The following is a 25,570-nucleotide window of genomic DNA, read 5'->3' on the forward strand; positions in this document are numbered from 1 at the left end:
TTGTGCTGTTTCAGCATTGCCTGGCCCATAAGCAGTCCAGTGAGGCTTCTCAGGTTCCTCTCATTCTCAGAAAATATCAGTGTGCCTCTTTCATTCACTTTTGGGCCTCCCCAGGTCCCACCAACACGTGTATTAGTTGGTAGCGGTCAGGTATCCAGAGGTCATACGTAACAATAAAGACCTTGAATTATTTAGAAAACTTTCAAAGGTCTTTCCTAGGTTTAGGAAGTGTTTGAACTATGGCCCTGGCTCTATTTCTGTCTAGGGAGTATAAGTCCGTTGGGGATTATCTCCTGAATTTTTGGGTAGTTCTTATAAGGAAACTGTTTAACTGCTATTTCAAAGGAAAAAGGCAATTCAGACAGAGTGTTAGCCTATGAATATTCAGGAGTAGACCATGAATATTCAGACAAAGTAGGATAGGGTATGGGGAATCTCTTGCATTTTTAGCTTTTCATTAGCTTTTTGTAGTGGATCTTTATAAAAGGCTATTTTGGAATCCTGTTACCTCTTTGAGGATCCTGAATGCCAATAAGAATCCCATTCCCTCTGCCCAATTTGTGGAGCCCAGAACTCAGGTGCATTTCTTCAATAAATAGTTTTGTTCATCTGGAATGTTTTACATAATGGCTGTTGTAATTCTGAATTATCTTTAGTAAGATTTTTCCACTTCTGTAAATATTTGCAGGTTACAGGGCCAAATATACATGAAAAAGGCAGGTCTGCAAGAAGGCAAGTACTTAGAGCGTGAGAAACGAGGGATCCCACTTTTATGTTGGATCTTGGGTCTCTCAGGGCCAGGATAACTTGCCTCTGAGATCGCCTTGACCAACTTAGCCAACGATTTTCCATTTTCTGTCTGACCCAGACACCTAAGGCTGTCTTACCTATGTGTGTAAGAAAAAAGAACACACGGATCTAAATCTGTGAATTCCAAAAGCTGGAGTTCACGCCCTCCTGCAGTAGTAACCACTTATGACAACTGCTGTCAGTTCCCTTTAAAACTGCAGCCCGGTGGCTCACGCCTGTAATCCCAGCACTTTTGAGGTCAAGGCAGGCGGATCACAAGGTCAAGAAATCAAGACCATCCTGGCCAACACGGTGAAACCCCATCTCTGCTAAAAATACAAACAAATTAGCTGGGCATGGTGGCACGCACCTGCTGTCCCAGCTACTCGGGAAGCTGAGGCGGAAGAATCTCTTGAACCCAGGAGGCGGAGGTTGCAGCGAGCCGAGATCATGCCACTGCATTCCAGCCTGGTGACAGAGCGAGACTCCATCTAAAAAAAACAAACAAACAAAAACAAAACAAACAAAATAAAAAACTGCAGCCCATGAATGCACAGTGGTTCACACGTGTCATCTCTGCACGTTGGAAGGCAAAGGCAGGAGGATTGCTTGATGCCAGGAGTTTGAGACCAGCCTAGGCAACATGGCAAGACTCCCATCTCTACAGCATTTTTTAATCTTGTCTATACAAGAACAAAAAATTAGCTGAGTGCGGTGGTGTACATCTGTAGTCATAGCTATTTGGGAGGCTAGGGTGGGAGGATCCCTAGAGCCTAGGAGGTCAACGTTACAGTGAGCTCTAATCACGGCAGTGCACTCCAGCCTGGGTGACAGACACCCTGTCTTTAACATATATATATAAGCTTCAGCCCCTTATTTATGCTAGCCATGGATGGGGGGCAATGTACACTTCTGTTCAGCCATATTCTTGGGAACTTGACTCAAGTCTTTTATGGAACTAAGCACAAGAAGTTCTGAAAAATGGAGCAAAAATTGCAGCCCTGCCCTTAAGAGTGACTTGTTCAGGGGTGCAGTTAGGGGTGCCTTTTCCTTTGTTCCTCAGGGGGTCTCAGGGAATCAACCTAAGTGTCCATCAACAGATGAATAAATAAAGAAAATGTGGTATACACACACAGTGAAATACTATTCAGCTTTAAAAAGAAGGAAATTCTGTCATTTGCAACAACATGGATGGAGTTAGACAACATTATGTTAAGTAAAATAAGCCAGGCACAGAAAGACAAATATCTCATGTACTCACTTACATGTGGAATCCAAAGCAATCATACTCAGAAGCAGAGAGTAGAACTGTTGTTACAGAGGCTGGGGAATGGGGGAGATAGGAAGATAGGTGATGGTCAAAGGGAGCAAAATCTCAGGTAGACAGGAGGAATAAATATACATTTTTTGAGTTCTGTTGCACAGTGTGGTGAATATAGTTAGTAATGGAATATAATACATTTCAAAATTACCTAGAGGGTAAATTTCAAACGTTCTTACCACAAAATCTTTAGGTACGTGGAGTGATAGATACGTTAACTAGCTTAATTTAGTTATTCTATATTGTATTCACAAATCATACCATTACTTTGTACCCCATAAATTTATACAATTATAAGTGATTAGTTGACAACAAAAATCACAAAATAAAATAAACAATTAGAGAAAACAGCATCTAGAATAATAAAATACCTGCAAGAAATTTCAGCAAGGAGGTGAAAGACTTATATACTGAAAACTATAAAATGTAGCTGAAAAAATTTTAAAAGACTTAAATAAATGAAAAGACATCCTACGTTTGTGGATAGGAAAATTTCATATTGTTAGGATGCCATACTAAAAGCAATCTACTGATACAATGTGATCTCTGTCAAAACTATAATGAATTTTTGCAGAAATAAAAAAGGCAATCCTCAAATTTATGTAGAATTACAAGGTTCCCTACATAGCAAAAACAATCTTGAAAGAGAAGAATTAAGTTGGAAGATTCACATATCTTGACTCCAAAGTTTACTATAAGACTACAGTAGTCAAAATAGTGTAGTCTACCTGAGATGTTGTACCCTTTGACCATCATCTCCCCATCTCCCCCAACTCCCAGCCTCTGTAACCACAGTTCTACCAGTTCTACTCTCTGCTTCTGAGTTTGGTTGCTTTAGATTCCACACATAACTGAGTATATGAAATATTTGTCTCTGTGCCTGGCTTATTTTACTTAGCATAATGTTGTCTAATTCCATCCATGTTGTTGCAAATGACAGAATTTCCTTCTTTTTAAAGCTGAATAGTATTTCATTGTGTATATATACCACATTTTCTTTATTCATTCATCTGTTGATGGACACTTGGGTTGATTCCATTATTGTGAATAATGCTTCAAGGAACATGGGAGTGCAGACATCTGTTTGGCAAACTGATTTCAAATCTTTTGCATAAATACCCAGAAGTGAGATTGTTGGTTCATATGGTAATTCTATTTTTAGTTTTGGGGGAACCTCCATATAGTTTTCCATAACGGCTGCACTAATTTACATTTCCATCAACAGCATATGAGTGTTCCCTTTGTCCACATCCTCACCAACATTTGATATCTTTTATCTTTTTTATAATAGCCATTCTGACAGGTATGATAGCATATCTCATTGTGGTTCTAATTTGCATTTTCCTAATGATTAGTGATGTTGGGCATTTTTTCATAAGTCTTTGGGCCATTTGTATGTCTTCTTCTAAGAATTGTTTATTCAGATCCCTTGCCCATTCTTTACTTTGATTCTTTGTTTTCTTGCTATTGGGTGTTTGAGCTCCTTGCATACTTTGGACATTAATCCATTATTATTCAACAATAGCTTGCAATAATGGATATATGGCTCGCAGATATTTTCTCCCCATTCGCAGGTTATCTCTGCACACTGTTAATTGTTCTTTTGCTGTGCAGCTTTTAAGTTTGATATTACCAAACTTGTCGATTTTTGTTTTTGTTGCCTGTCCTTTTGGGGTCAAATCCAAAAAAAATTCTTACCCAGACAAATGGGGAGTATTTTGTATAATATGAGTTATGGTAAACTTGTTGACACTTGTTTTAGGACCTAAAATATTGGTCTATCTTGCTAAATGCTCTATGTGCTTTTGAGAACAATGTGCATTCTGCTGTTTTAGGTGGAGTATTTTATAGATGTCAAACAGGTAACACTGGTTGATGGTGTTTTTCAAGTCTTCTGTGTTCTTGCTAATTTTATGCCATTTTTTTTTCTGGAAATTATTGGAAAGGGCTATTGAACCTCTGAACATAATGCAGATATGTGTATTTCTCTTTGCAGGTCTATCAATTTTGCTTCATTTATTTTGAAGCTTTGTTGTTAGGGGCATTTTGGCCCTTTTTTAAATCTCTGACAATATTCTCTGCTTTGAAACTTACTTTGTCTGATAGCAATATAGCCATTTTAGCTTTCTTTTGACTAGTTTCAGCATAATCTTACATAACATATTTGCATCTTGTATTTAAAGTGCATTTTTTAGCAGCAAGAAATTGAGTGTTTTGCTTATTTTTTTAAAGAGTCTCTGCCTTTTAATTGAAACGTGTAAAGCTTCTGCATTTAATGTGATTAATGCCATGATTAGATTTAAGCCTATCACCTTGCTAGTTGTTTTCCCATCTTCTCTTTGTGACCTTTTTCTTCTTTTTCTCCTTCTTTTTTCTCTCATTAGTTGTACCTCTTCATTAGAGGTCACTTCAAGGTTTGTTGGATACATCTTTAATTCATCCTGATCTATCCTTTCAGTGATACTATTTCAGTTCACATATAGTAAAAGAACTTTGCAATGGAGTCCTTCCATTTCTCTCCTTCCAGACTTTGTACTGTCATCATCATCATCATATGTATGTTGTAAACAAATGTTATTATTTTTGATTATACATTTTGCTTATATATTGCAGAGATAATAAGAAAAAGTCTTACATACTTCCCCATGCTCATAAAAAGAACACTAAAATCACCTAGAGCTTAAGGGTGAGCTTGCTGTCAAATAACAAAACAAACAAACAAACACAGTTGCCTTTTCCTGTGCACTTTATTCTTTTGTGTAGATCCATATTTCCAACTGATATTTTCCTTTTGCCTGAATGGCTTTTCCTTTATCATGTTTTTTCTGGTGTGGATCTGTGGGTGATGATTTTTTTTTCAGCTTTTGAGTATGTGCAAACATCTTTGTTTTACACCCTCCTTTTTTAATTTTGAAAAATATCTTTACATGGTACAGAATTCTAGGTTGATCGTATTTTACACTTTGTGGCTTTAAAGATGTTGCTCAAGTGTCGTCTTGCTTGCATTGTTTGTAATGAAATATCTGTTCTTATCCTTACTTGTGTTCCTTTGTACATAACACAGCTGCTTGCAAGTTTGTTTTTTTTTTAATTACTGGTTTTAAGCAAATTGATCATGATGTGCTTTGTAATTCTCTTCATAATTTGGGTGTTTGAGATTCTTGGATCTGTAGGTTTATAGTTTTCATTAAGTTTGGAAACTTTTCAGTTATTATTTACTCAAATTTTCCTTCATACCCTTCCCCTTCTTTGGAGATTCTAAGTAATAGAATATTGGCTTCTTGAAATTGTTTTACAACTTACCAATCCTCTCTTTTGATTCTTTTTTCTCTTAGTATTTCAGTTTGGATAGTTTTGGTTACTATTTTTCAAGTTCACTATATTTTTCTTTTGTAGTCTCTAATCAGCTGTTGATCTCATTCAGTTTATTTTTTGTGTCAGATATTGTAGCTTTCATCTCTAGAAGTTCAATTTTGGGTCTCTTTTTTACCTTCCATGTCCCTACTGAAGTTTTTGATTATTGGAAAGCCAGCATAATTACTGCTTTAATGTCCTTTTCTACAAATTCTAACATCCATGGCTCTTCTGTGTTAGGTTAAGCTGACATACTTATTCTCTTTATTATGGGCCTGGTTTTCTTGCTTCTTTGCATGCCTGATAATCTTTAATAGGTTGCCAGATATTGGATTTATGATTAGTTTTTACAGTGCAGCAGGTGGAGGCAGGCACTGACCCCAGATCTGTGTAACACAGTACATAGTTCCCTCTATTTCTCTCTTGTTTGCATCATCTTTAATCTCTCAATAATACTTTATGGTTTTCAATGTTGAGATCTTATACACTTTTATTGAGATCTTATACACTTATACACTTTTGTTGAGATCTTATAACTTTGTATTCCTAGCAAAGTGATTTTGTTAGCTTATTACAAATAGTGTGTTTATGAGTTCAATGTGTTTACATGTAGTAAATATAGTATACATGCATGTGTATGTATGTTCATACAGTCTATAGAGACATAGTAGATGATCTTGTATCCAGAAACTTTGCTAAACTCATGTATTAATTTCTTTTTTTTTTTTTTTTTTTTTTTTTGACAGAGTCTTGCTCTGTTGCCCAGGCTGGAGTACAATGGTGCTATCTTGGCTCATTGCAACCTCCGCCTCCCAGTTTCAAGCAATTCTCCCACCTCAGCCTCCTGAGTAGCTGGGATTACAGGCACTCACCACCACACCTGGATAATTTCTTTTTTTTTTTTTTTTTGTATTTTTAGTAGAGATGGGGTCTCACCAAGTTGGCCAGGCTGGTCTTGAACTCCTGACTTCAGATGATCCGCCCACCTCGGTCTCCCAAAGTGCTAGGATTACAGGCGTGAGCCACTGCACCTGGCCACTCATGTATTAATTCTAATAAGTTTCTAAGATTGTTTTAGATCCTCTATACAGTCGTTTTATTTTTGGATTATGATAGCATTATTTCTACCTTTTTAGTCATTATACTTTTATTTTTTTTCTTACCTAATTGCAGTGGCAAGGACTCCAGTACAGTCCTAAATAGAAATGGTGATATCAGACATTCTTTCCCTGATACAATGTGTAAAGGGAAAAATTTGAACATTGTACCACTATATATGATATCTTATTAGGATATTGGTGAATAGCCTTTACAAACGAATGATTCTTTTATTCTTAGTCTGCTAAGAGAAAGTATCATGAATAGATGTTGAATCAAATGCATATTCTGCTTCAGTTGATTTGATCATATGATTGTTCTCTTTTTGTGTTAATGTGTCTAATAACATTGATTTTTCTAGTGCTATACCAATCTTGAATTCTTGAACTATATCCATCTTCCTAATGTATTATCTTTTATGTATTTCTGGGATTCATTTGCTACTGTTTCATTAAGGATTTTTGCCTAAGTAAGGTAGACTTGTACTTTTGTGTTTTTTAATGTGTTTATTGTGTTTTAGTGTCAAACCCATGCCAGCTTCATAAAATAAATTAAGAAGTATTTGTTCTCACTACTGGAAGAGTTTATATAAGTGAATATTATTTCTTCCTCAAATTTTTGGCAAATTTACTGGGGAAACCATCTGAATCTGAAGTGTTTTTTGCAGAAAGATTCAAATTACCTTTCAATTTGCTGAATGTTAAAGAACTATTGAGAATATGTCAGGTTTTTTCTACTCTTAAATTTTAGAAACTTATATTTTTCTATTAATCTGTCCTTTTTACTTAAATTTTCAAATGTATTGGCATTCAGTTGTTCACATAACACTTTTAACCTGTTGATGTATGTAGGATTTGTACTGATGTTCCTTTTTTATTTCTGTTATTATATAATTTTTACTTTTTTCCTAGATTTGTCTTTTAATTAGTTATTTTTATTTTTTTTTCTGCTACTGTGTTTAGTATACTCTTCTTTTTTACTTTAAGTTTCATTTGTTGTTTTCTAATTTTTGAGATAGGTGCCTAGCTCATTAATTTCTCCTTTTAGTATTCCTTAATATATTCAAGTAGACTTTTAATTTCCCTGAAAGCAAGCAATATCCCACAATCTTTGATACCTAGTACAAGTTGAACATGCTTTTTTTTTTTTTTTTTCCTTTGAGGTGGAGTTTTGGTCTTGTTGCCCAGGCTGGAGTGCAGTAGCGCGATCTTGGTTCACTGTAACCTCCACCTCCCATGTTCAAGCGATTCTCTTGCCTCAGCCTCCTGAGTAGCTGGGATTACAGGCTCCCACAACCATGCCCGGCTAATGTTTTATATTTTTAGTAGAGACGAGGTTTCATCATACTGGCCAGGCTGGTCTCCAACTCCTGACCTCAGTTGATCCACCTGCCTTGGCCTCCTGAAGTGTAGGGATTACAGGCATGAGCCACCGTGCCCGGGTGTGAGTACTTGAAAAGACTGTGTGTTCTACAGCTGTTGTGTGCAGTGTTTTATACGTGTCCATTAGGTTAGTTCATTAAAAGTGACATTCAAATTTTATGTAACTTCCTGATTTTTTGACTGTTTTATGAAATACTCAATGATACTTGATGATAAACGTGATAAACTCAATGAATCAGAAAAAAGGCAAAAATGGAGAGAAAAAAGAATACATTAGGAATGTTACCAAGTTTGTGAATTTGTTTTATGTCTCCTTTGTTTCTGTCCATTTTTGTAATCTATAATTTGAGTTTATGCTATTAGGATTATATACATTTAGACATTTTTTTCAAATGAGTTGAACTTTTCAAATGAAATTCATGCTTTTTATAGAGAGACATGCTTTTTGATTCAATATTACCTTGTCTAATATTAATACAGGCACACTAACTTTCTTTTTGTTACTCTTTGCCATGTATATCTCTTTCGGCTTTTCACACTGTTTTCTAGTATCTACATACTTTAGGTCTTTCTTTCTCATCAATATAGTTTTGAGTTTTTAAACTCAGTCTGACACAGTCTTTGGGTTTTCATTAAAATATTTTTCTTGATCCACTTTTAAAGTTACTACTGGTATATTTGAGTGTGAAGCACCATTTCTTATTTTTATTTGTCCTGCCTGATGTATTCTTTTTTCTCTCCATTTTCACCTTCTTTCTGATTCATTGAGTTTATCATGCTTTCTTCGGTTGGTTTGGAAATTATATGCTTCTTTACTGTAATATTGGTGGTTACATGAGCGATTACAACATGCATCTTTGACTATCAGTATTAAATGTGATTTGATTTTTATTCTCTTTCTGAATAATGCAAGGACCCTTTTTAAACAAAAAACATCTTTTTATTCTCTTCCAACTTATATACTCGTGTGTGTTGTAATTATATCAGTTTATGAATTGCCAGAGACACTATTATTTAATACAGTCAACATGCTTTTATATTTACTTTCTTATTTACCATTTTTGTTGCTTTTCATTTCTTCCTGCATCTTAGTCCTTTCATCAGGGCCAGTTTCCTTCTCTCTCTCTCTCTCTTTTATAGCAGAGACAGGAGTCTTGCTCTGCTTCCCAGGCTTATCTCAAACTGCTGGCCTCAAGCAATCCTCCTGCCTTGGCCTCCTGAAGTGCTTGGATTATAGGCATGAGCCACTGTGCTTGGCCTCCTTCTCTTCTAACACTACTGTTTAGTATTTTCTTTAGTTTTTGTGTACTAGTAACAAGTTTTATCAATTTCCCTTTTGTATTTATTTATTTTTTTTTGAGACAGAGTCTTGCTCTGTTGCCCAGGCTGGAATGCAATTGTGCAATTTCTGCTTACTGCAACCTCCACCTCCTGGGTTCAAGCTGCAACCTCCACCTCCTGGGTTCAAGCGATTCTCCTGCCTCAGCCTCCCGAGTAGCTGGGATTACAGACATGTGACACCATACCCAGCTAATTTTTGTACTTTTAGTAGAGTCGAGGTTTCACCATGTTGGCCAGGCTGGTCTTGAACTCCTGACCTCATGATCTGCCCGCCTCGGCCTCCCAAAGTGCTGGGATTACAGGAGTGAGCCACCGCGCCTGGCCTCAATTTCCCTTTAGGAGTTTATTTTCTTTGGTTTTCATCATTTTAGTGTCATGTGCCTAGGTATAATCTCTCTTCACTGACCCTATTTAAAGTTCTTGGATCTGTGGTTTGTTGCTTTTTAGTCAGATTTACTACATTCTCAGCTATTATGTATTCAGTGATTGCTCCTGCATCATTCTCTCTCTCTCTCTCTTCTGGGGCCCTGATTATGTACACGTTAGACTTCCCTCTATCCTTTATGGTTTCTTCCCTCTCTTTTGCACCTCGCATCCTTTCATCTTCCCATGCTTTATTCAAAACATTTTTCTCATGTTTCTCGTAGTTTGCTAGTTTTCTCTTTGTGTTTGCCAAATCTGCTAATAAGTCATGCAGTCAGCTTTTAATTGAAAATTTCATGCAGGCTCTATTTTTTCCAAATCTCTTAGGTCACATTTTATAATTTCTAGCTGTTCTAAAATTTCAGGTGCATCTTTAGCTTTATGATCACAGCAAGCATGCTTTTAAACTTCCTGTGGGTCTGTTCCTATTCTTGTTTTGTTGGTTCTTCCATGATGCTTTACATCCTGTTATGCCTGGTTATCCCTGAGTCTGTGTCTCACATTGTACTTGGAAATTGACTTTTTACAAAAAATTTGAGGCCTTGTATTTCATATATATATGAAATACACACACACACACACACATGGGCACACACATGCACACATATATAAAGAAGACTTTGCTGGTTTTGTTTAGTACCTAGGGGTTCTAGCAATTTAGAATTATTATACTCCATATTTTACATTGAGAATTTTCTGGGCCATTTGGTTGACTCTAAGCTGGGCAGCAGCTGCACAAAAGGAGCTCCGCGGTGTTCTGGATGTGTTTGATGCAGTGACGTCATGTTGGATTAAGTTCATATTGAAGCTCTTTCCTGCAGTTCACTTCCTGTGTGATGCAGTTCTTCCTGGTTGTGTTAGAAAGCATAGGAGTTTAGCAGGCCCCTCTCTTGGTAGGTTTTATGGTAGACAGAATAGTGGTCCCCCGAAAGATGCCCACAGGTAATCCCCTAAACCTGTGGATATGTTGTGCTACATAGCAAGCAGAAATGAAGGTTGTAGGTGGAATTAAGGCTGTTAATCAGACCTCACTATCAAAGTGGTGCAGCGTTAGACACACTCAGTCCCCACACACTGATGACTTCAGAAATGGAAGGAAGCCAGAAGTCAGGGAATGTGACTCCAGATGCTGGAACAAGCAAAGAGATGGATTCTCTCCTAGAGCCTCCAAAAGGAACACAGCCCTGCCAACTCCTTGACCGTAGCTCAGTGAGACCTGTTTCCAACTTTCGACTTCCAGGACTGCGAGGTAACAAATGACTGTTGTTTTAAGCAACCACATTTGTGGTCATTTGTTACAGCAGCCGTAGGCAACTAATATGGGCCCAGAGCACCAACGTGTGTCTACGGGCTCCACTCAGCCTCTTAACTGCATCTTGCAGAAGCTGTAGAGCCTCCACAGGGAAAAGAAACCTCAAAGCCCAGCCTCAACTCTGGATTTTTGTCTTTTTATTTCTTGGCTTGTTCCTCACTTTCCTGTTAAATTGTTCATACCTCCAGGCAGCTGTCTTCAGTTTTCTGTCCAGCATCTCTGTTTGCCAGTAACTGGAGGTTTGGTCCAAATTGCCCAGTTGGCTGGTGCTGGCGAACTTTTCGTTGGAATCTGATGACTGAGCTAATCTGGTTGTGCTTCAGAATTTCATATTTCTGCTGGCATTTTAGTCTTGGAATCATTCCCCAGATTAGCACAAGAGCTTTCTTCTTAGCTGACTCCTCTTTTTGTATTCTCCATCCCGATTGGCCTCTAAAATAGTTGTATGGTCTTCCTCTCTGTGGCTACCAATGGCCCAGTGGTCCATGGAACTCTCCCTTTAGGTCCCTTTTCTTACAAATACAGAGGCTCCAGACCCATTACGCTGTGCAGAGAGAGCACCTTTCCTCCAGCAAGGCTGTCTACTCAGTGATCTCCGAAGCATGACACGTTCACACCCCAAAGGTGTGCCTCTGCTCACACCATCACCCCCGCCTGGAGTGATGGCAGAGGCACTAAGTGGCCTGTGGCGGTGGAAGCAGACGGGCTTATGTGGACCCGGCTGTGCGGATTAGCTCAGCAGAGCGGCTGCAGGCAGGTTTCATGCGGGGGCACCCTGTTGGATTAAGTACAAATACGTTCAAGAGGGCAGTTTTAATGAACAGCCCTCATCTAGGTTTGAATTTGGTGTTCTGTGAGACAACTCTCATTACCGACTGTCTGAATGCACAGCCAGTTCTTAGTCCTCTTAGGTGCCTTTGGCAGAGGAGAAAGCAAGGCTTTGCTGACAGCCTCAGCCCACTGAAACAGCGTGGAGCGTTTGGGGCCCGCAGGGAAAGAAAGCGTTTTGATTTTGAGACTTCAAACTCTAACCCTGCACTGTGAACCTTTGAATTTTGCCACCATCTACCGAGGCTTTTTGACTGTGAAACAGTCAGGAGGCAAGGGCACAAAAGATGAAAGGCAGGAAAGGCAAGGCGGGGCTGGCGCCTGCATTCTCAACTGGAATTTAGCAAGGGAAAAGCTGCCTTTCTGCTCAGACACTGAGGGAGGACCATTTAATCTCTAATACTCGTGCTTGCGGCAGGAAAATCTCCAGTTAGAAAAAGAAGGCAGAACCCAGGCACCCCTTGATCAGTGTCTCCGAGGCGTGAGCCTCCCAGAAGCCACCTGTGGACCTGTGTGAAGTTGACTCTGAAAAAGGACTGTGGAGGCCCCGATGCCAGTCCTCATTGTCCCCGTCACCTTGTCACCGTGGAGACAAGGACCACGTCAGGCAGGGACGCAGCACTCACAGAGTCTGTCACATGCTCTGTGACGTGCAGTGGAGTGTCCTGCCATGCGCGGCTGGGCCAACCTACTTATCACCTCCACATTTAGGACACCTTAAATACTACAATCACAGCTGCTATTGTAGATTACACTGCTGTCTAAATGGGTTTCATGGTCATTTCTATTCAGTATCTGTCTTGGGACATAAACCCCCAGAGTAACACTGAATCTGTGGAACTTGGAGAAATTATCACTCTGAGTTAAGTTTCCTTGTACGTTTGGTGTTTCTTGCCACCAGGACGCTTTCACTTGGGTATATAACTGATTGAGTGCCCACTGCGTGTCAGGAGACACCGGGGCGGACAAAACAGACTACTTTTCTATTTCAGTTTAGCAAATTGAAACGGTTCACCTGACAATACAGTCTTGGCTGTGAACGAGTGAATTCACTCATTCATTCAGTATTGGGATCGGGCCGTCTGCCCTCCTTTGAATTTCCACAGCACTGACCATCAAGTGGTAAATACAAATTAGATGGAAATACAAAACAGTAATAGTAATAATAAAGAAAGTACAAAACAAAAGAGTTGGGGGTAATTATTCCATTAATTTGGGTGAAGATGCTTGGCTTAATTTAATTAAGGTATTCTCTACCCATGATCAATAAGTAAGGAGCTAAGGAGCTAGATTAGGGACTATGAAGAAATCATTTTATATTGCTGCCAGGGGAAACGTGCCCACACTTTAAAAAGAGGAACTATGCATTCTGGAACACAGAGACGCCTCGCCAGGCCCTCTTGGCAGATGGTGCAGCAGCCAGGGGCTCTAGGTCCCCAAGAGCCCAGCACGGAGTTCTGGGGTGATTCGGAAGCTTGTGGCACATGAGATCCTTCTGAAATAAGCATTCATCACCCTCTGACCGTGTGTGTGCCAGGCACTGCGATGGTCTCAAGGGCACAGAGTATCTGTGCTCAGGGAACCTGTGGTCTAGTGAAGGAGGGATGGGAGCCAGCTCCAGCCACACCCAGGCTCAGGGAACCTGTGGTCTAGTGAAGGAGGGATGGGAGCCAGCTCCAGCCACACCCAGGAAGCACAGGGTTTGATGTCTGCATGGGGACCAAGCAAGTTCGGAGCTGTGACACCTGCCTACCCTACCAGAGGGCTGTCAGGAAGGCTTCTCCAGAAAGGACAACATCCTGAATGCTAAATGACAGGCACTTCGCCTGATGCTGCAGGATGGGAAGACAAAGGAAGCCATGCAGAAAGGTCTGGGCTTCCTCAGGGTTCCCTGTGTGCAGGAATGGGTGCCGGGAGGGGTGGCAGCCGAGAAGTTCAGCGCTGTGACCCTGGGCAGAACTTTGCTGTTGCATGGGATGAGGATTGCGTCCTGTAGGGCAGCAGCTGTCTCCAAGGCTTTGCTGAGGTGGGATACTTCTGTGATCAGACGGGGATCATTCAGTCCAGGGACAAATAGGCCCATAGCAGGCAGCGAGACCAAAGCCAGGTAGGCAGTGAGAGGTATCGTGTTTGTCCACTGAGAGCCTTCGAGGACCATGTCCTGGAGTGAGGTCAAGGCTGGAGGTGAACCAGGGGGACCTCAACCTCCTTGTGACCTAGGAGTATCATGACAGGGAACGCAAAGGGCGTTTTCAGAACGGGATCCAGATGCAGAGGACGGGAATGTGCGTGTTCGCCATGTCTTCTCGCTGGTGCAGGTGGTGGCCCTGCCTGGCTGGCAGGTACCGCCTCTGTGCTCTGTGCATTATCTCACCAGGCTTCTCTCTGCCCACATCGTCCAGAGACCCAGACAGGTGGCCTCACTCAGAGGTTTCCACCTGGAGCATTAGGCAGGGTCCCTGCTGGCAGCCAACCTGCAGATGACCCAAGTGTGCACCTGTGCTGTGTGCCCACCCCATTGCTGAAGCAATATGAGCCTCTTTACTTTAGTTGTTTTATGATAGAAAAAAAATAACAGTATCCTCTTTAATGGACTATAAATGCCCTTTCCAACATCACTGCTTCTGTTTCAAGATGGAGGACATCTGTATTTGCTTTTGTTGAGTTACTTAGTAGCAATTCACTTAATGCAAATGTGAAATACAAGGTTGGTAATACGGTCTCCCCTGTGAATCAGACCATTCATTCAAGCAGCAATCTGGGCACTGCTGAATTAGACACACGCCTCCCCCATGTGGTTGAAGAGGGGACGCAGCTGTTCTACCTGGAGGAGGTCCCAGGCATCAGGAGGAAGCAGAAGCATGCCGCAGGGCTCTGGGCCTCCCTGGAGCGCCTCTGCTGTGGTCTCTAGCAGAAACGCAAGTTCAGGGGCAGGGCTGGGGGGCTCTCTGTTGCACCACTGTCCTGCTTCTTTCTTTCCACCTAGTAAGGTCAAATCACTTTGCCCAAAGAAGCTTCAGAAATATTTGTAAGACAGCAACAGAAACGATGAGCACTTTCTTTCTTGCCAGTGAGATATTTATTTGAACATGTTGTTGCTCTGCAGCGGGCGAACCCTTCGCATTGTCCGCTTCCTTTCGTCTGAGATGCTGGGGTGCCGCGGCAGAGCTGCAGAGGGCAGTGCTTCAGCTTGAGGCTGCCTCGTGTGGCAGCACCCTTGCAGGTGATGCTGTTTCCGCAACAGTGAGTCTGTCGTCCCAAGCACAGGGATTAATTGGAACCACCTCTGCATCCTACAGAATTGTGGACTTATAGGGCAACAGAGACCCCAGAGATCCGAGTCCAAATGCCCTCTCTTCACTTGCCAAAAGTCTCATTTATTAATCAGAAGAACTAGCACTAAGTCCCCGGGCTCCTGATTTTTTACTCTGTTTTTGGGTGGGCTCTGGTAAGCCCACATCCGCGGGCATTGCTGAAGATGGAAAGAGGGTATCTACGATCAGATTAAGGTATGTTGAACTGAAGCATGTTTTCAAAACATTAAAACTTAAATTTTGGAAACTTAGAACTTTAAAAAGCAATTAAGGCCGGGCGTGGTGGCTCACACCTGTGATCCCAGCACTTTGGGAGGCCAAGGCGGGTGGATCACCTGAGGTCAGGAGTTTGAGACCAGCCTGGCCAACATGGCAAAACCCCGTCTCTACTAAAAAATACAAAAACTAGCCAGGCGTGATGGTGGGTGCCTGTAATCCCAGCTACTCGGGAGGTTGAGGCAGGAGAATCACTTGAACCCAGAAGGCGGAGATTGCAGTGAGCCAGGATCACACCTCTGCACTCCAGCCTGGACAACAGGAGTGAAACTCTCTCAAAAATAAAAAGCAATTTAAATTTTGGGGGATATTTCTGTAGAATCTGTTACACATTTTCTGGCCTATTTCCACAATCTTTTTCTGTTAATGCCAGATTCTCTCTGCAGGTATTGATGGTTGAGCTGATAGCTCAGAGGCCAAGAAAGCTCCAGTGCATCACTCCAAGACCACTGTGACCTTGGGCATGATACTTAAAGATTCTAAGTTGAAGGTGGTGCGAAAACCGACTTTCTGGCAGGGTTGCATGATAATTGAAGGGCACTTAGCACAGCGCCTGGCATTTGGCACGCCTCCCAAAACTCGTAATGATGTTGATGGTGACGACGATGAGAACGGCAGTGCCCTTAGGAATTACTGGTGATGGAGACTTTACGTACTTGTACTGAAAAGTCCCAGGTTTCTGGTCTATGTTCAACTTGATGATTATTTCATTTCTTCTCAGTCAATTATCAGAGTTTGTTTATATCCACTTAAAAATTTTTAAATTGTGTCTCCCATCCAAGTACTGACCCTGCTTAGCTTCCGAGATCAGTTAAGATGGGATGCATTCAGGGTGGCATGGCCGTAAATGAAATTGTTTATCATGGCAAAATATGCATAACATAGAATTTACCATTGTAATCATTTGTGAGTGTACAGTTCAGTGGCATTAAGTTCATTTGCATTGTTGTGCAGCCATCACCACCCTCCATCTCCACAATTGCTTCCTCCTCCCTAGCTCGATATCTACATTTTAAGAAGAATGGAGTTAGTGTGCTCAGAGCAGAAGGTGGATCGGGGGCCTCCAGCTCTGTCCATGCTCCAGGGGGCAAGTTGACAAGTCTGACTGGTGGATAACTCGGGCATGACCTCAAAGCTGATTTGGAATGAGGCAGGGGTAGACATGAGTGCATGGAGGGATAAATCAATATATTTCCTAAGTGAGGAGTGTGTTGCTGTATTGGCTGTTGTTAGAAATAAACACCGTAAACAGGATTTTCCTCATTCAGAAGGTGTGCTGTGGACATGAAATGCTTTTTAAATGAGAAACTCAAAGTTGGCCCCTGTGTTCGTTTACCGGGGCTGCTGTAATGAAACACCGCAGACCGGGCTGCTTGAGCAGCGGAAGTTTATTTCTCGCAGGTCTGGAAGCTGGACGTTCGAGAGTAAGGGGTCAGCAGGGTGGTTTCTTTTGAGGCCTCTCTTTCTGGCTTCTCCCTGTGTCCTTGCATGATCTCCCCTACGTGTGTCTCTGTGTCCTGATTTTCTCTTTGTGTAAGGCCACCAGTCATGTGGGATTAGGGTTCACCCTGATGACCTCATTCTAATTTAGTTACCTCTTTAAAGACTTCATCTCTAAATAAGGACACGTTCTGAGCTACGTGGGGTTAGAACTTCAACATATGAGTTCTAGTGGCGGACGAGGGGCTCCAGGTCAGCCCATGCCAGTCTCTAGAGATCCCTCCAGTTCTAAAACTCCTCCAAATCCTCCCCAGTTCCAAAAGGAAGCAGAGGAAGCCAGGCGTCCTGTGCCTGGGGCCGCCCCTGCGCACACTCCCCAGGGCACGGGATTGTTGGTAGAACATTACAGACACAGCTCTGAAGTCCCAGAGACAGAATGTCCTGCTGTTTCTGAGCCATGTCCATGACATTTTTCTTAGAGAGAAAGAATAATAAACAGAGACAGAATATTTTTAAGTCCTATCCTCCTTGTCTGCCAAGAATAATCCTGGTGTTCTCTGGAACTCACTGCCTTCATGGCCATCCTGTACTTTGTATCTGTAAATGTCTGCCCTGGAAAAAGCTATCCACTGGTTTCAAGATAATCCGCAGGCTTTAAATAAACACAAGACTCCTTGAAACAGAGCCTCGCTCTGGAAATAGAGCGAGAGGCCGTTTCAGTCCAAGGAGAAGAGAGACTGATGGCTAATTAAACTCCAAGAAGTGCCTTTTAAAATAGCATTTCAGTTTCAGTTATTGAATCGAGCTACGATTATCTAACGCACACCCCTTTTAATGTACGCTTTGCACTGGGAAACAGTAGGAACTGAGTTTTATTATGTGCAGGGAAATATGTGGTTCTGGCAGAGCCATAGTCACCTGGGGTGGTGTCAGGCGTGTTTATGCCATTTCTTGATTTCTAACCACCTTCACTTTTTGTGTGTGTGAACAAAGATAGTTCAGTTTTTACCTTGTTATGACACTTGATAGATTAAGTAGAATGACAGGCCTGACCAGAGAGCTAATAAAAAAGAAATCCACTAATTGTACTCATTTATACGGAAAGCTTATTCCCTCCATTTCTCTCCCTTCTTCCTCCTTCCCCCGACTCCTAAGTCTTTTGTATGAGCCAGGCTGTGTTCTATCTATCAATGGAAAAATTCAAAAGACTTTTTTGTGGTGAGTTGTCAGGTTTTTTTTTTTTTAATTGAGCAGAATGCTAAAGAAATTGTTGACTCCCTCATTGGCTATGTAAATCTTTTTCATCGAAGATCCATGAAGATCGTGTAGTGTGTGTTGAAAAAGTAGAATTTATTATAAGCTCCTGTTCTCCAGGTGGAATTTGCTTCTCTAAGTCTGCAAAAATGGGCAAGTGCCATGTGTCTTAAAAAATTCATTCATCCCTTTGCTTCATTGATGGCCTCCTTTGCTTGATCACCTGTTCCCTCATTTTGCAATAGAGCTGCAGTCATGTCTTTTCACTTACTAGCCAGTAACCAGCATCGGTCCCCCAACTGCCACTCATTATCAAATGATTAACTGTTATTTATTATACAGTGGAGAAGGCCGTGCCTCGGCTTTCCACAGATTCATAGGCTGAGTTCTTCCCCTGTGAAACTTGCCTGCCACGGATGCAAGACAGAAAAACAAGTGCCTTTTGGAACGGAGCAGCCTGAGCCCGGATTTCTCTAACGTATACGTGCTGTTATTTTAGGTCTCCGAGTTCAATCCTTTGACGTTCACCAGCGTGATCGAATGCGAGAAGCCAAACAACGACCTGAGTAGGTTTCGCGGCTGCATGTGAGTATCGTGCGTCTGCCCGCACGCATCCTTCTGTTTGATAACTATATAGGCAGGTGCATACACTCGCTCAGTTATAAAGTATGCATTTAATACTCTTTACCACATGGTGTAGCTGTTCGGGAATGTGGCCCAGCACCTGAGCCTTCTTGGCTGCTTTTGGAACTGGTGGGTAAGAGCCTGTTGTCAGTAGAAGCTCGCCACGACCATCTGTAAGGAGGAGGTACCGCTTTTCCTCCCGCTAGCAGGCACTGGGAAGGTGATGGGTGTGAGCAGAGACGTGTCGCTGACCACACATGGCCCCGTGACATGAAAGCAGGAGTAGGCCGGGTGGAGTTTCGTGGATGTATGCTTCCACTCAGTCACTGAACAAGTATTTATTGATACCTGCTACATGCTGGGCACATTCAAGGCACTGGATGTAATGTGGTAAACTGAATAAACAGAAGTTCCTGCCTTTGTGTTTATTTCATTCTAGTTAGGGGGAAAGAAAGACAATTAAAACAAATAAGCATAACCTAGAGTGTGTCTGGTAGGCCAGCCCCTTCCTGCTCCAAAACAGAAAGACAGGTGGATCAGGGCACAGGCCTGGCCCTGTGTTGGCACTTGCTGAAGCCGTGTGATGGGGAGTAGTAGAGACAACCTTCATGTCTGTTTGGAAATTTCCATGATAATCCAAGTGTGTGTGTGTGGTCAGTGGTGGGGGGAGAAACATGGAAGAGAATAGGCAGTGTCAGGACGGAGCTGCTGAGTGGCCTGCCAGGGCCCTTGGGGATGGTCTCCTGGAGAACCAGCCTGTGACAGGGGCATGACACACATGGCGTTCCACTGCCCTCAAGCACTGTTCAGCTATCACACCTCAGCCACCTCCTGTGGGCTCAGCCCTCTCCCCTGCAGTACAAGGGGCCGCCTCCTGGCACTGTCCTACTTGGAGGCGGGGATGGATCATTGATGCCTGCAGCTGCTGAATGGCCCAGGCAGTGGTCTCCCCCCTCCCGCCCCCCGCAGACACACGGAGGTGTGGGGACGATCTGCTTCTGAAAATGGCCCCATTTCTGAGAGCTTTCAGTGTGAGTTTGAGTCTTCTGATTTGCCAGCACCTCCAGCCTTGCTGCCTGTGCCCAGCACACAGTGGCAGGCGGTAGGGCTGGGGATGACTCAACAGAAGTGAACTCTGCACAGCAAAAGCTGAAATTCATCTGCAGCCAAATGTTGACCCCATCACCCACTGGAATTGCCCCGTAACCTTCACACCACACAGCCCAGAAATACTGGCAGATTTGCCTCTTTGAGGACCAGCCATTCCAAACTGGAAACATTAACCGTTTGCACTTGGAGAACAGAACTGAGCTTGGGTTTGTAGCAAGAAGACCCTAGCCTGAATAGAGGCTCTTCCTCTTCCCTGGGAGGTGGCCTTAGGAAAGTGATTCTGTCTTCCTGAGCGCCGGCCTTCTCCGAATCCTGGAGGTATCATCGGCTGCCTGATACCAGGCTGACGTGAGAGTCCAGTGAAAGAATGTGCGTGACGTACGACATGAATTAGAAAGTGTCGCGTGTGGATTGCTCGCAGTAGGAAAATCTTAGAGATAGAAAGTGGATTGGCAGTGGCCAGGGTTTGGGGGTGTGGAGTGAGATAGGAATGGGAAGGGACTGCCCATGGGTCTAGGGTTTATTTTAGGGTTATGAACATGTTCTCGTTAGTTGGGTGTGGTGGTGCACTCCTGTAGTCCCAGCTACCTGGGAGGCTGATGTGGGAGGATCGCTTGAGCGGGGGAGGCAGAGATTGCAGTGAACCATGATTGTGCCATTGTACTCCATGCTGGGAGACAGAGCAAGACCCAGTCTCAAAAAAAAGAAAGAAGAAAATGTTCTCATATTAGCTGGTGGTGGTAGTTATACAACTCTTGATGATACAAAAACAAACAGAAAAAAAAGCTAGGCTGTGCAGTGGCTTAGGCCTGTAATCCTTTGGGAGGCCTAGATGGGAGGTTCACTTGAGGTTAGGAGTTTAAGACCAGCCTGGACAATGTAGTGAGACCTTGTCTCTACAAAAATCACACACAAAAAAAGTTAGCCTGGTGTGGTGGTGCGCACCTGTAATCACAGAAACTCAGGAGGCTGAGGTGGGGGGATGGCTTACACCCAGGGGATCCAGGCTGCAGTGAGCTATGATCACAGCACTGCACTCCAGCCTGGACAATAGAGAGACCCTATCTGAATCAAATCAAAACACAGAACTGGATGAACTTAAATGAGTGAACATTATAGTCTGTGAAATATATCTCAAGCTGGCAGAAAAATAGTGCTAGGAGCCTCATTATTCGAGTGCCCTTTAAGGCTGCATTCTTTGGAAGGATCCTCATATAGTTAAACCCTAATGAGATCTTCAGAGTTAGGATCTGGAAGTAACATCGTTCCCCACCTTCTCCAGCTGTTCCCGGCACTCACTCCTCAGCCCCTGCCCTGAGGTGTCCTCGCCCAGAGAGGCCTCCTGGGAATGGAGACCTGGCTCAGCCTGACCCTGCTGATTATGCACAGCCAACTTTATGGCACACGGTCACCTCTGAAGCCACAAACCGATCAAACATTTGCATTTTCCCCTAAAGAATCAAGCGAAGAGGTTGGCTGGTTAATTGGTCATCCGACGTAAAATTCCATTTGACTTTGTAAAGCCGGTTCGCTAGCTCTCTTTTCAGACCTGTCAACGTTTGCTCAGATTCTTGAGTGCTTTGATATTGGATGCATATGTATTTATAATTGTTATGTCTTCCTGCATAATTGCCCCTTCTTTGTCTTGTAGGACAGTTTTCGACTTAGTCTATTTTGTCGGATACAAGTATAGCCAGCCCTGTTCTCCTTTGGTGACCATTCTTACCCCACAGAGCAGGGTTCTGAGCTGCAGAGCCTCCTGCAACCACACAGGGCTGGCACGAGCACAGCTGCATTTTGGGGTAGACTCTTTGCCCTGGTGGGTGACACCCTCCAGAGACCATGGTTAGTAAAGGCAGCAGGGCTGTCACTAACAACAGAGCTGTCACGGTCCCTGCCCCCTCCTACCTGGTGTCTGGTGGGAGCCTTGTGCGGGCTGTATCCAAAATGCCCTTATTGCCAGGGACCAAGCATTAAATAAACTGCATCAGCTAGATTCACTCAAACTGGAATGTTTTAATTCCACCTTGCCACCTTTAGTTGACATATTTATATCTTAAAAATATTGAACATCAGCACAAAACAGTTTGGTAATTTCCATACTTACTTTTGTTAGATAAACAAAAATCTGAACATATTATTTTAAAGAAAATTCTGCCCAGGATTTGCCAGTGGAAGCAGTTACCTGTCATTCCTTCCTCCCAACTTATGTCAGTCAGGATCCACTTAGGAAGCAGACTGAACACCCTGATTCATATAGATGAGGAAGGATGCTTGCTAAGGGCACATCTTTGCTAAGGTATTTAATCTGCAGGTGTGGGTGGGTGTAGGGGACGTATTGGGGACAGAGCAGACACTGGATTAGTAGCCGCTGCACAGTCATTGCCATGAGGCCCCATGAGGTCGTTGCCAAGAGTGGCCCTGGGGGACTCATGACGAGGGAGAGGCCTGGGGAGACTCATAGCCCTGGTCAGGGGACACTGCCAGCCACTAGTGTTGCCTCTCCAGGAGGGAGCAGGGAATAAATTTCCTGTCTTTTCTTTCTTTTTTTTTTTTTTTTTTTGAGACAGAGTTTCACTCTGTCGTCCAGGCTGAAGGACAGTAGCGCAATCTTGGCTCCCTGCAACCCTCACCTCCCAGGTTCAAGTGATTCTCCTGCCTCAGCCTCCCCGAGTAGCTGGGATTACAGGCACGCACCACCACACCTGGCTTTTTTTTTTCTTTGTTTTTTTTTTTGGTATTTTTAGTAGAGATGGGATTTCACCGTGTTAGCCAGGCTGGTCTCTAACTCCTGGCCTCAAGCAATCCTCCCACCTCCCACCTCAGCCTCCCAAAGTGCTGGGATTACAGGTGTGAGCCACCGCGCCCAGCCTACTCCCTGTCTTTTCTTGCTCTCAGGCACTCCTCCAGTGTCCTTCCCGTCATCCCCACTGGATGGACCCAGCTCAAAGCCAAGGGCCAGGCAGCCTTCAATGTTTGCCAAGCTCGGAGGTAGGCATTGGGGTGTGCAATGAATAGGACATGAGCAGCTCCTATTTGGAAGCAGAGACATGGAAGGAATACTGCCAGCAGGCCTGGCTGGAGGGCCTGGGAGTGTGGCGTGGAGGACTGCCCTGAAGGCAGCAGAACCTGAGCCCAGGCCAGAAGGCCGGGCTCCCTCAGGCAGAGGCCAGCACAGAGTCCACAGAACATGCTGTGTGGGGGTGGCTGGGGCAGAAAAGCACAGAAGCCACCCCTTCTGTGGGCCAAGCAGGGGCTGTGGAGCGGGCTGGGCCCCGCGTCAAGCTAGAGCAATGAGGAACTCCGCAGGGGACACTCACATGCACACACTCGAAGATTGCTCCGGTGCCTGTGTGAGGAACCCAGGCCGGTGGAGCTGAGGCCAGCAAGCGTGTGTTGCAGGCTCCAGCAAGAGAAATGCAGATGCCTAAATCAGCAGTGCTGCATGGAAATAGAGAGAAGGGGACATGGGTTAAAGACACAGCCAGAGTAAGGTTAACGTGGAGATGAGGTTGAATGGATGTAAAAAATGAGGGAGGCGTCACGGACGGCCAGTGACCATGCCAACGTGGAGCCATCACCTGGGTACCGCGGAGAGGAGGATCTGGGGCTCTGGTTGCTGGAGGCGATGTGACCTGGGGAGGAACTGGCTTGGAAACTGCTGTGCCTGGTGCCGGGCTTGTACGCTGCTGCCTGTGGCCGTGGAGGAGACACCGAGCACTGTTGCCCTGCACCGCTGTGTTGGAAGGGGAAGATTCCCACCCCGGTTGCGGACCCTCACCTTTCTTAATGTGCTGGGACTCAGATGAACGAGACCCATTACCAACAGCAGGTGTAGTCAGGAAAACGTAATATCTTCTGAGAAGAAACACGGGGCAGGAGGTACCAGGCGAACACGGCCACTTCCCATGGAGCCTGCACGGGGCACTGTTCAGTGGATGGCTGGTGTTCTCACCAGACAGTTCCCTCATCCAGTTTTGATTTGGAAGACATGGGTCTGATGAGTCAGCAGACCTGGGGACTTGGACCGCATGAGGCCTTCTAAGTGGCTTAATTAAATGTTAAAGGATGTGTGTGAGTGCTTGGGCCACAGAAACAGTGCCACAGACTGGGTGGCTTTACCAACAGACTTTTGTTGTCTCCTGGTTCTGGAGGCTGGGAAATCTGAGATCAAAGTGTCTGCAGGACTGGTGCTTTCTGAGTCTCTTTCTCATTAGCTTATGAATGGCAAGATGTCTTCTTGTGTTTTCACATGGTCTTCCCTCTGTGTGTCTCTGTGGCCTGATCTTCTCTTCTTAGAAGGACCTAGTGCTATGGAGTAGGGCCCACACTAAGGACCTCATTTTTTTTTTCTTTTTGAGACGGAGTCTTGCTCTATCACCCAGGCTGGAGTGCAGTGGCATGATCCCGGCTCACTGCAACCTCTGCCTCCTATGTTCAAGCAATTCTCCTGCCTCGACCTCCCGAGTAGCTAGGGTTACAGGTACCCACCACCATGTCTGGCTCATTTTTGTATTTTCAGTAGAAATGGGGTTTCACCACGTTGACCAGGCTGGTCTCAAACTCCTGACCTCAAGTGATCCGCCTGCCTCAACCTCCCAAAGTACTGGGATTACAGGCGTGAGCCACCATGCCTGTCCAAAGGACCTCATTTTAACTTAATGATCTCTTTAAAGACGCTGTCTCCAAATACAGCCATATTCTGTAGTCCTGGGCGTTAGGGTTTCACCAGCTGAATTCTGAGGGGACACAGGTCAGCCCGTGACAAAGGAGCTGACGGATGACGTTCCTGTGTGCATCTTTGTGGAGTTGAGCCTCGTGCCTGTGTGGTCCTGGGCCTGTGTTGCCCTCGGCCAGGTGCCCTCTCTCTCACAAGCCCAAGGCAGCTTCCAGCCCAGGCACCAGGCACCTGATGGTGACATTGTTCTCCAGCCTCCCCTTTCTGATGTGGGGCTGTTCACGCAGGAGTGCGCTCCCGCCCCCCACATTCCCTCGTCCTTCTGGCATGGACCTGTGTAGGTCAGTGCACCTGTATAAAGTGCCGAGTTTCCGTCTGGCTTGGACTCATCAGAAATCACAGTAGTTGCTCAAAAGTCAGTGTCACAATTAAGAACATTTAACGTAGAACATTTTTCTTGTTTCTATTAAGTTTATTGTTCGTCCTTAATAAGCATAACCTGAACTTGGAGACGATTTGTTATTTTCTGCTGTCCCAGTGCAATGGTGTCTTTGTCTGGCTGCCGCTGGAGAAGTCCATGGGAGACACGTGGTGGTGGGGACCTCACTCCAGAAGTGTGGAGCCGGGTTTTGTACCTAAGGATGTCTCATACCTGTCAGGCTGTCAGTGCTGTGGCTGCCAAAGTGGTTTGCCGTCTCGAATCTCTCTTTAAAGGAAAACCTTACTCCGTCTTGGAATTGCCAAGGGAGCAGTAGACACAGCGGTGGCTGAATAGCCCTTGTGCGGCCCCCTGTGTCTGCTCTGGCGAAGAACCCTTGCTGTGGGTAAATAACTGACTTGTAGAAAATGTATCCTCCCAGCTTGCGTTTCAGCCTTGCCTTTACTGTTTAGCTTCTCTTCTCTACTGGGCATAGGTTTATTTCCCTGGTCAGGAGGCTAAGAGTTGGCAGGAGGGAAACCCCTGCAGGGGTCCCTGGTGAGCCGCTGAGAGCCACACAGGAAGCATTTGGGCTGTGAGAGTGTGGG

At 44.0% G+C, this 25,570-nt stretch overlaps 1 protein-coding gene across 1 annotated transcript in view; it reads left to right on the forward strand.

Moving 5' to 3' along the window:
- The window catches only part of ATP10A (ATPase phospholipid transporting 10A (putative)), a 186,271-nt gene that overhangs the window by 113,060 nt on the left and 47,641 nt on the right, over window positions 1-25,570 (forward strand). The window contains exon 4 of the mRNA XM_025390833.1: window positions 18,632-18,717. Coding sequence (XP_025246618.1) covers window positions 18,632-18,717 — 86 coding nt within the window. The remainder of the gene's footprint in view (window positions 1-18,631; window positions 18,718-25,570) is intronic.

This window comes from Theropithecus gelada, chromosome 7a, assembly GCF_003255815.1.
Source record: "Theropithecus gelada isolate Dixy chromosome 7a, Tgel_1.0, whole genome shotgun sequence".
NCBI lineage: Eukaryota > Metazoa > Chordata > Mammalia > Primates > Cercopithecidae > Theropithecus > Theropithecus gelada.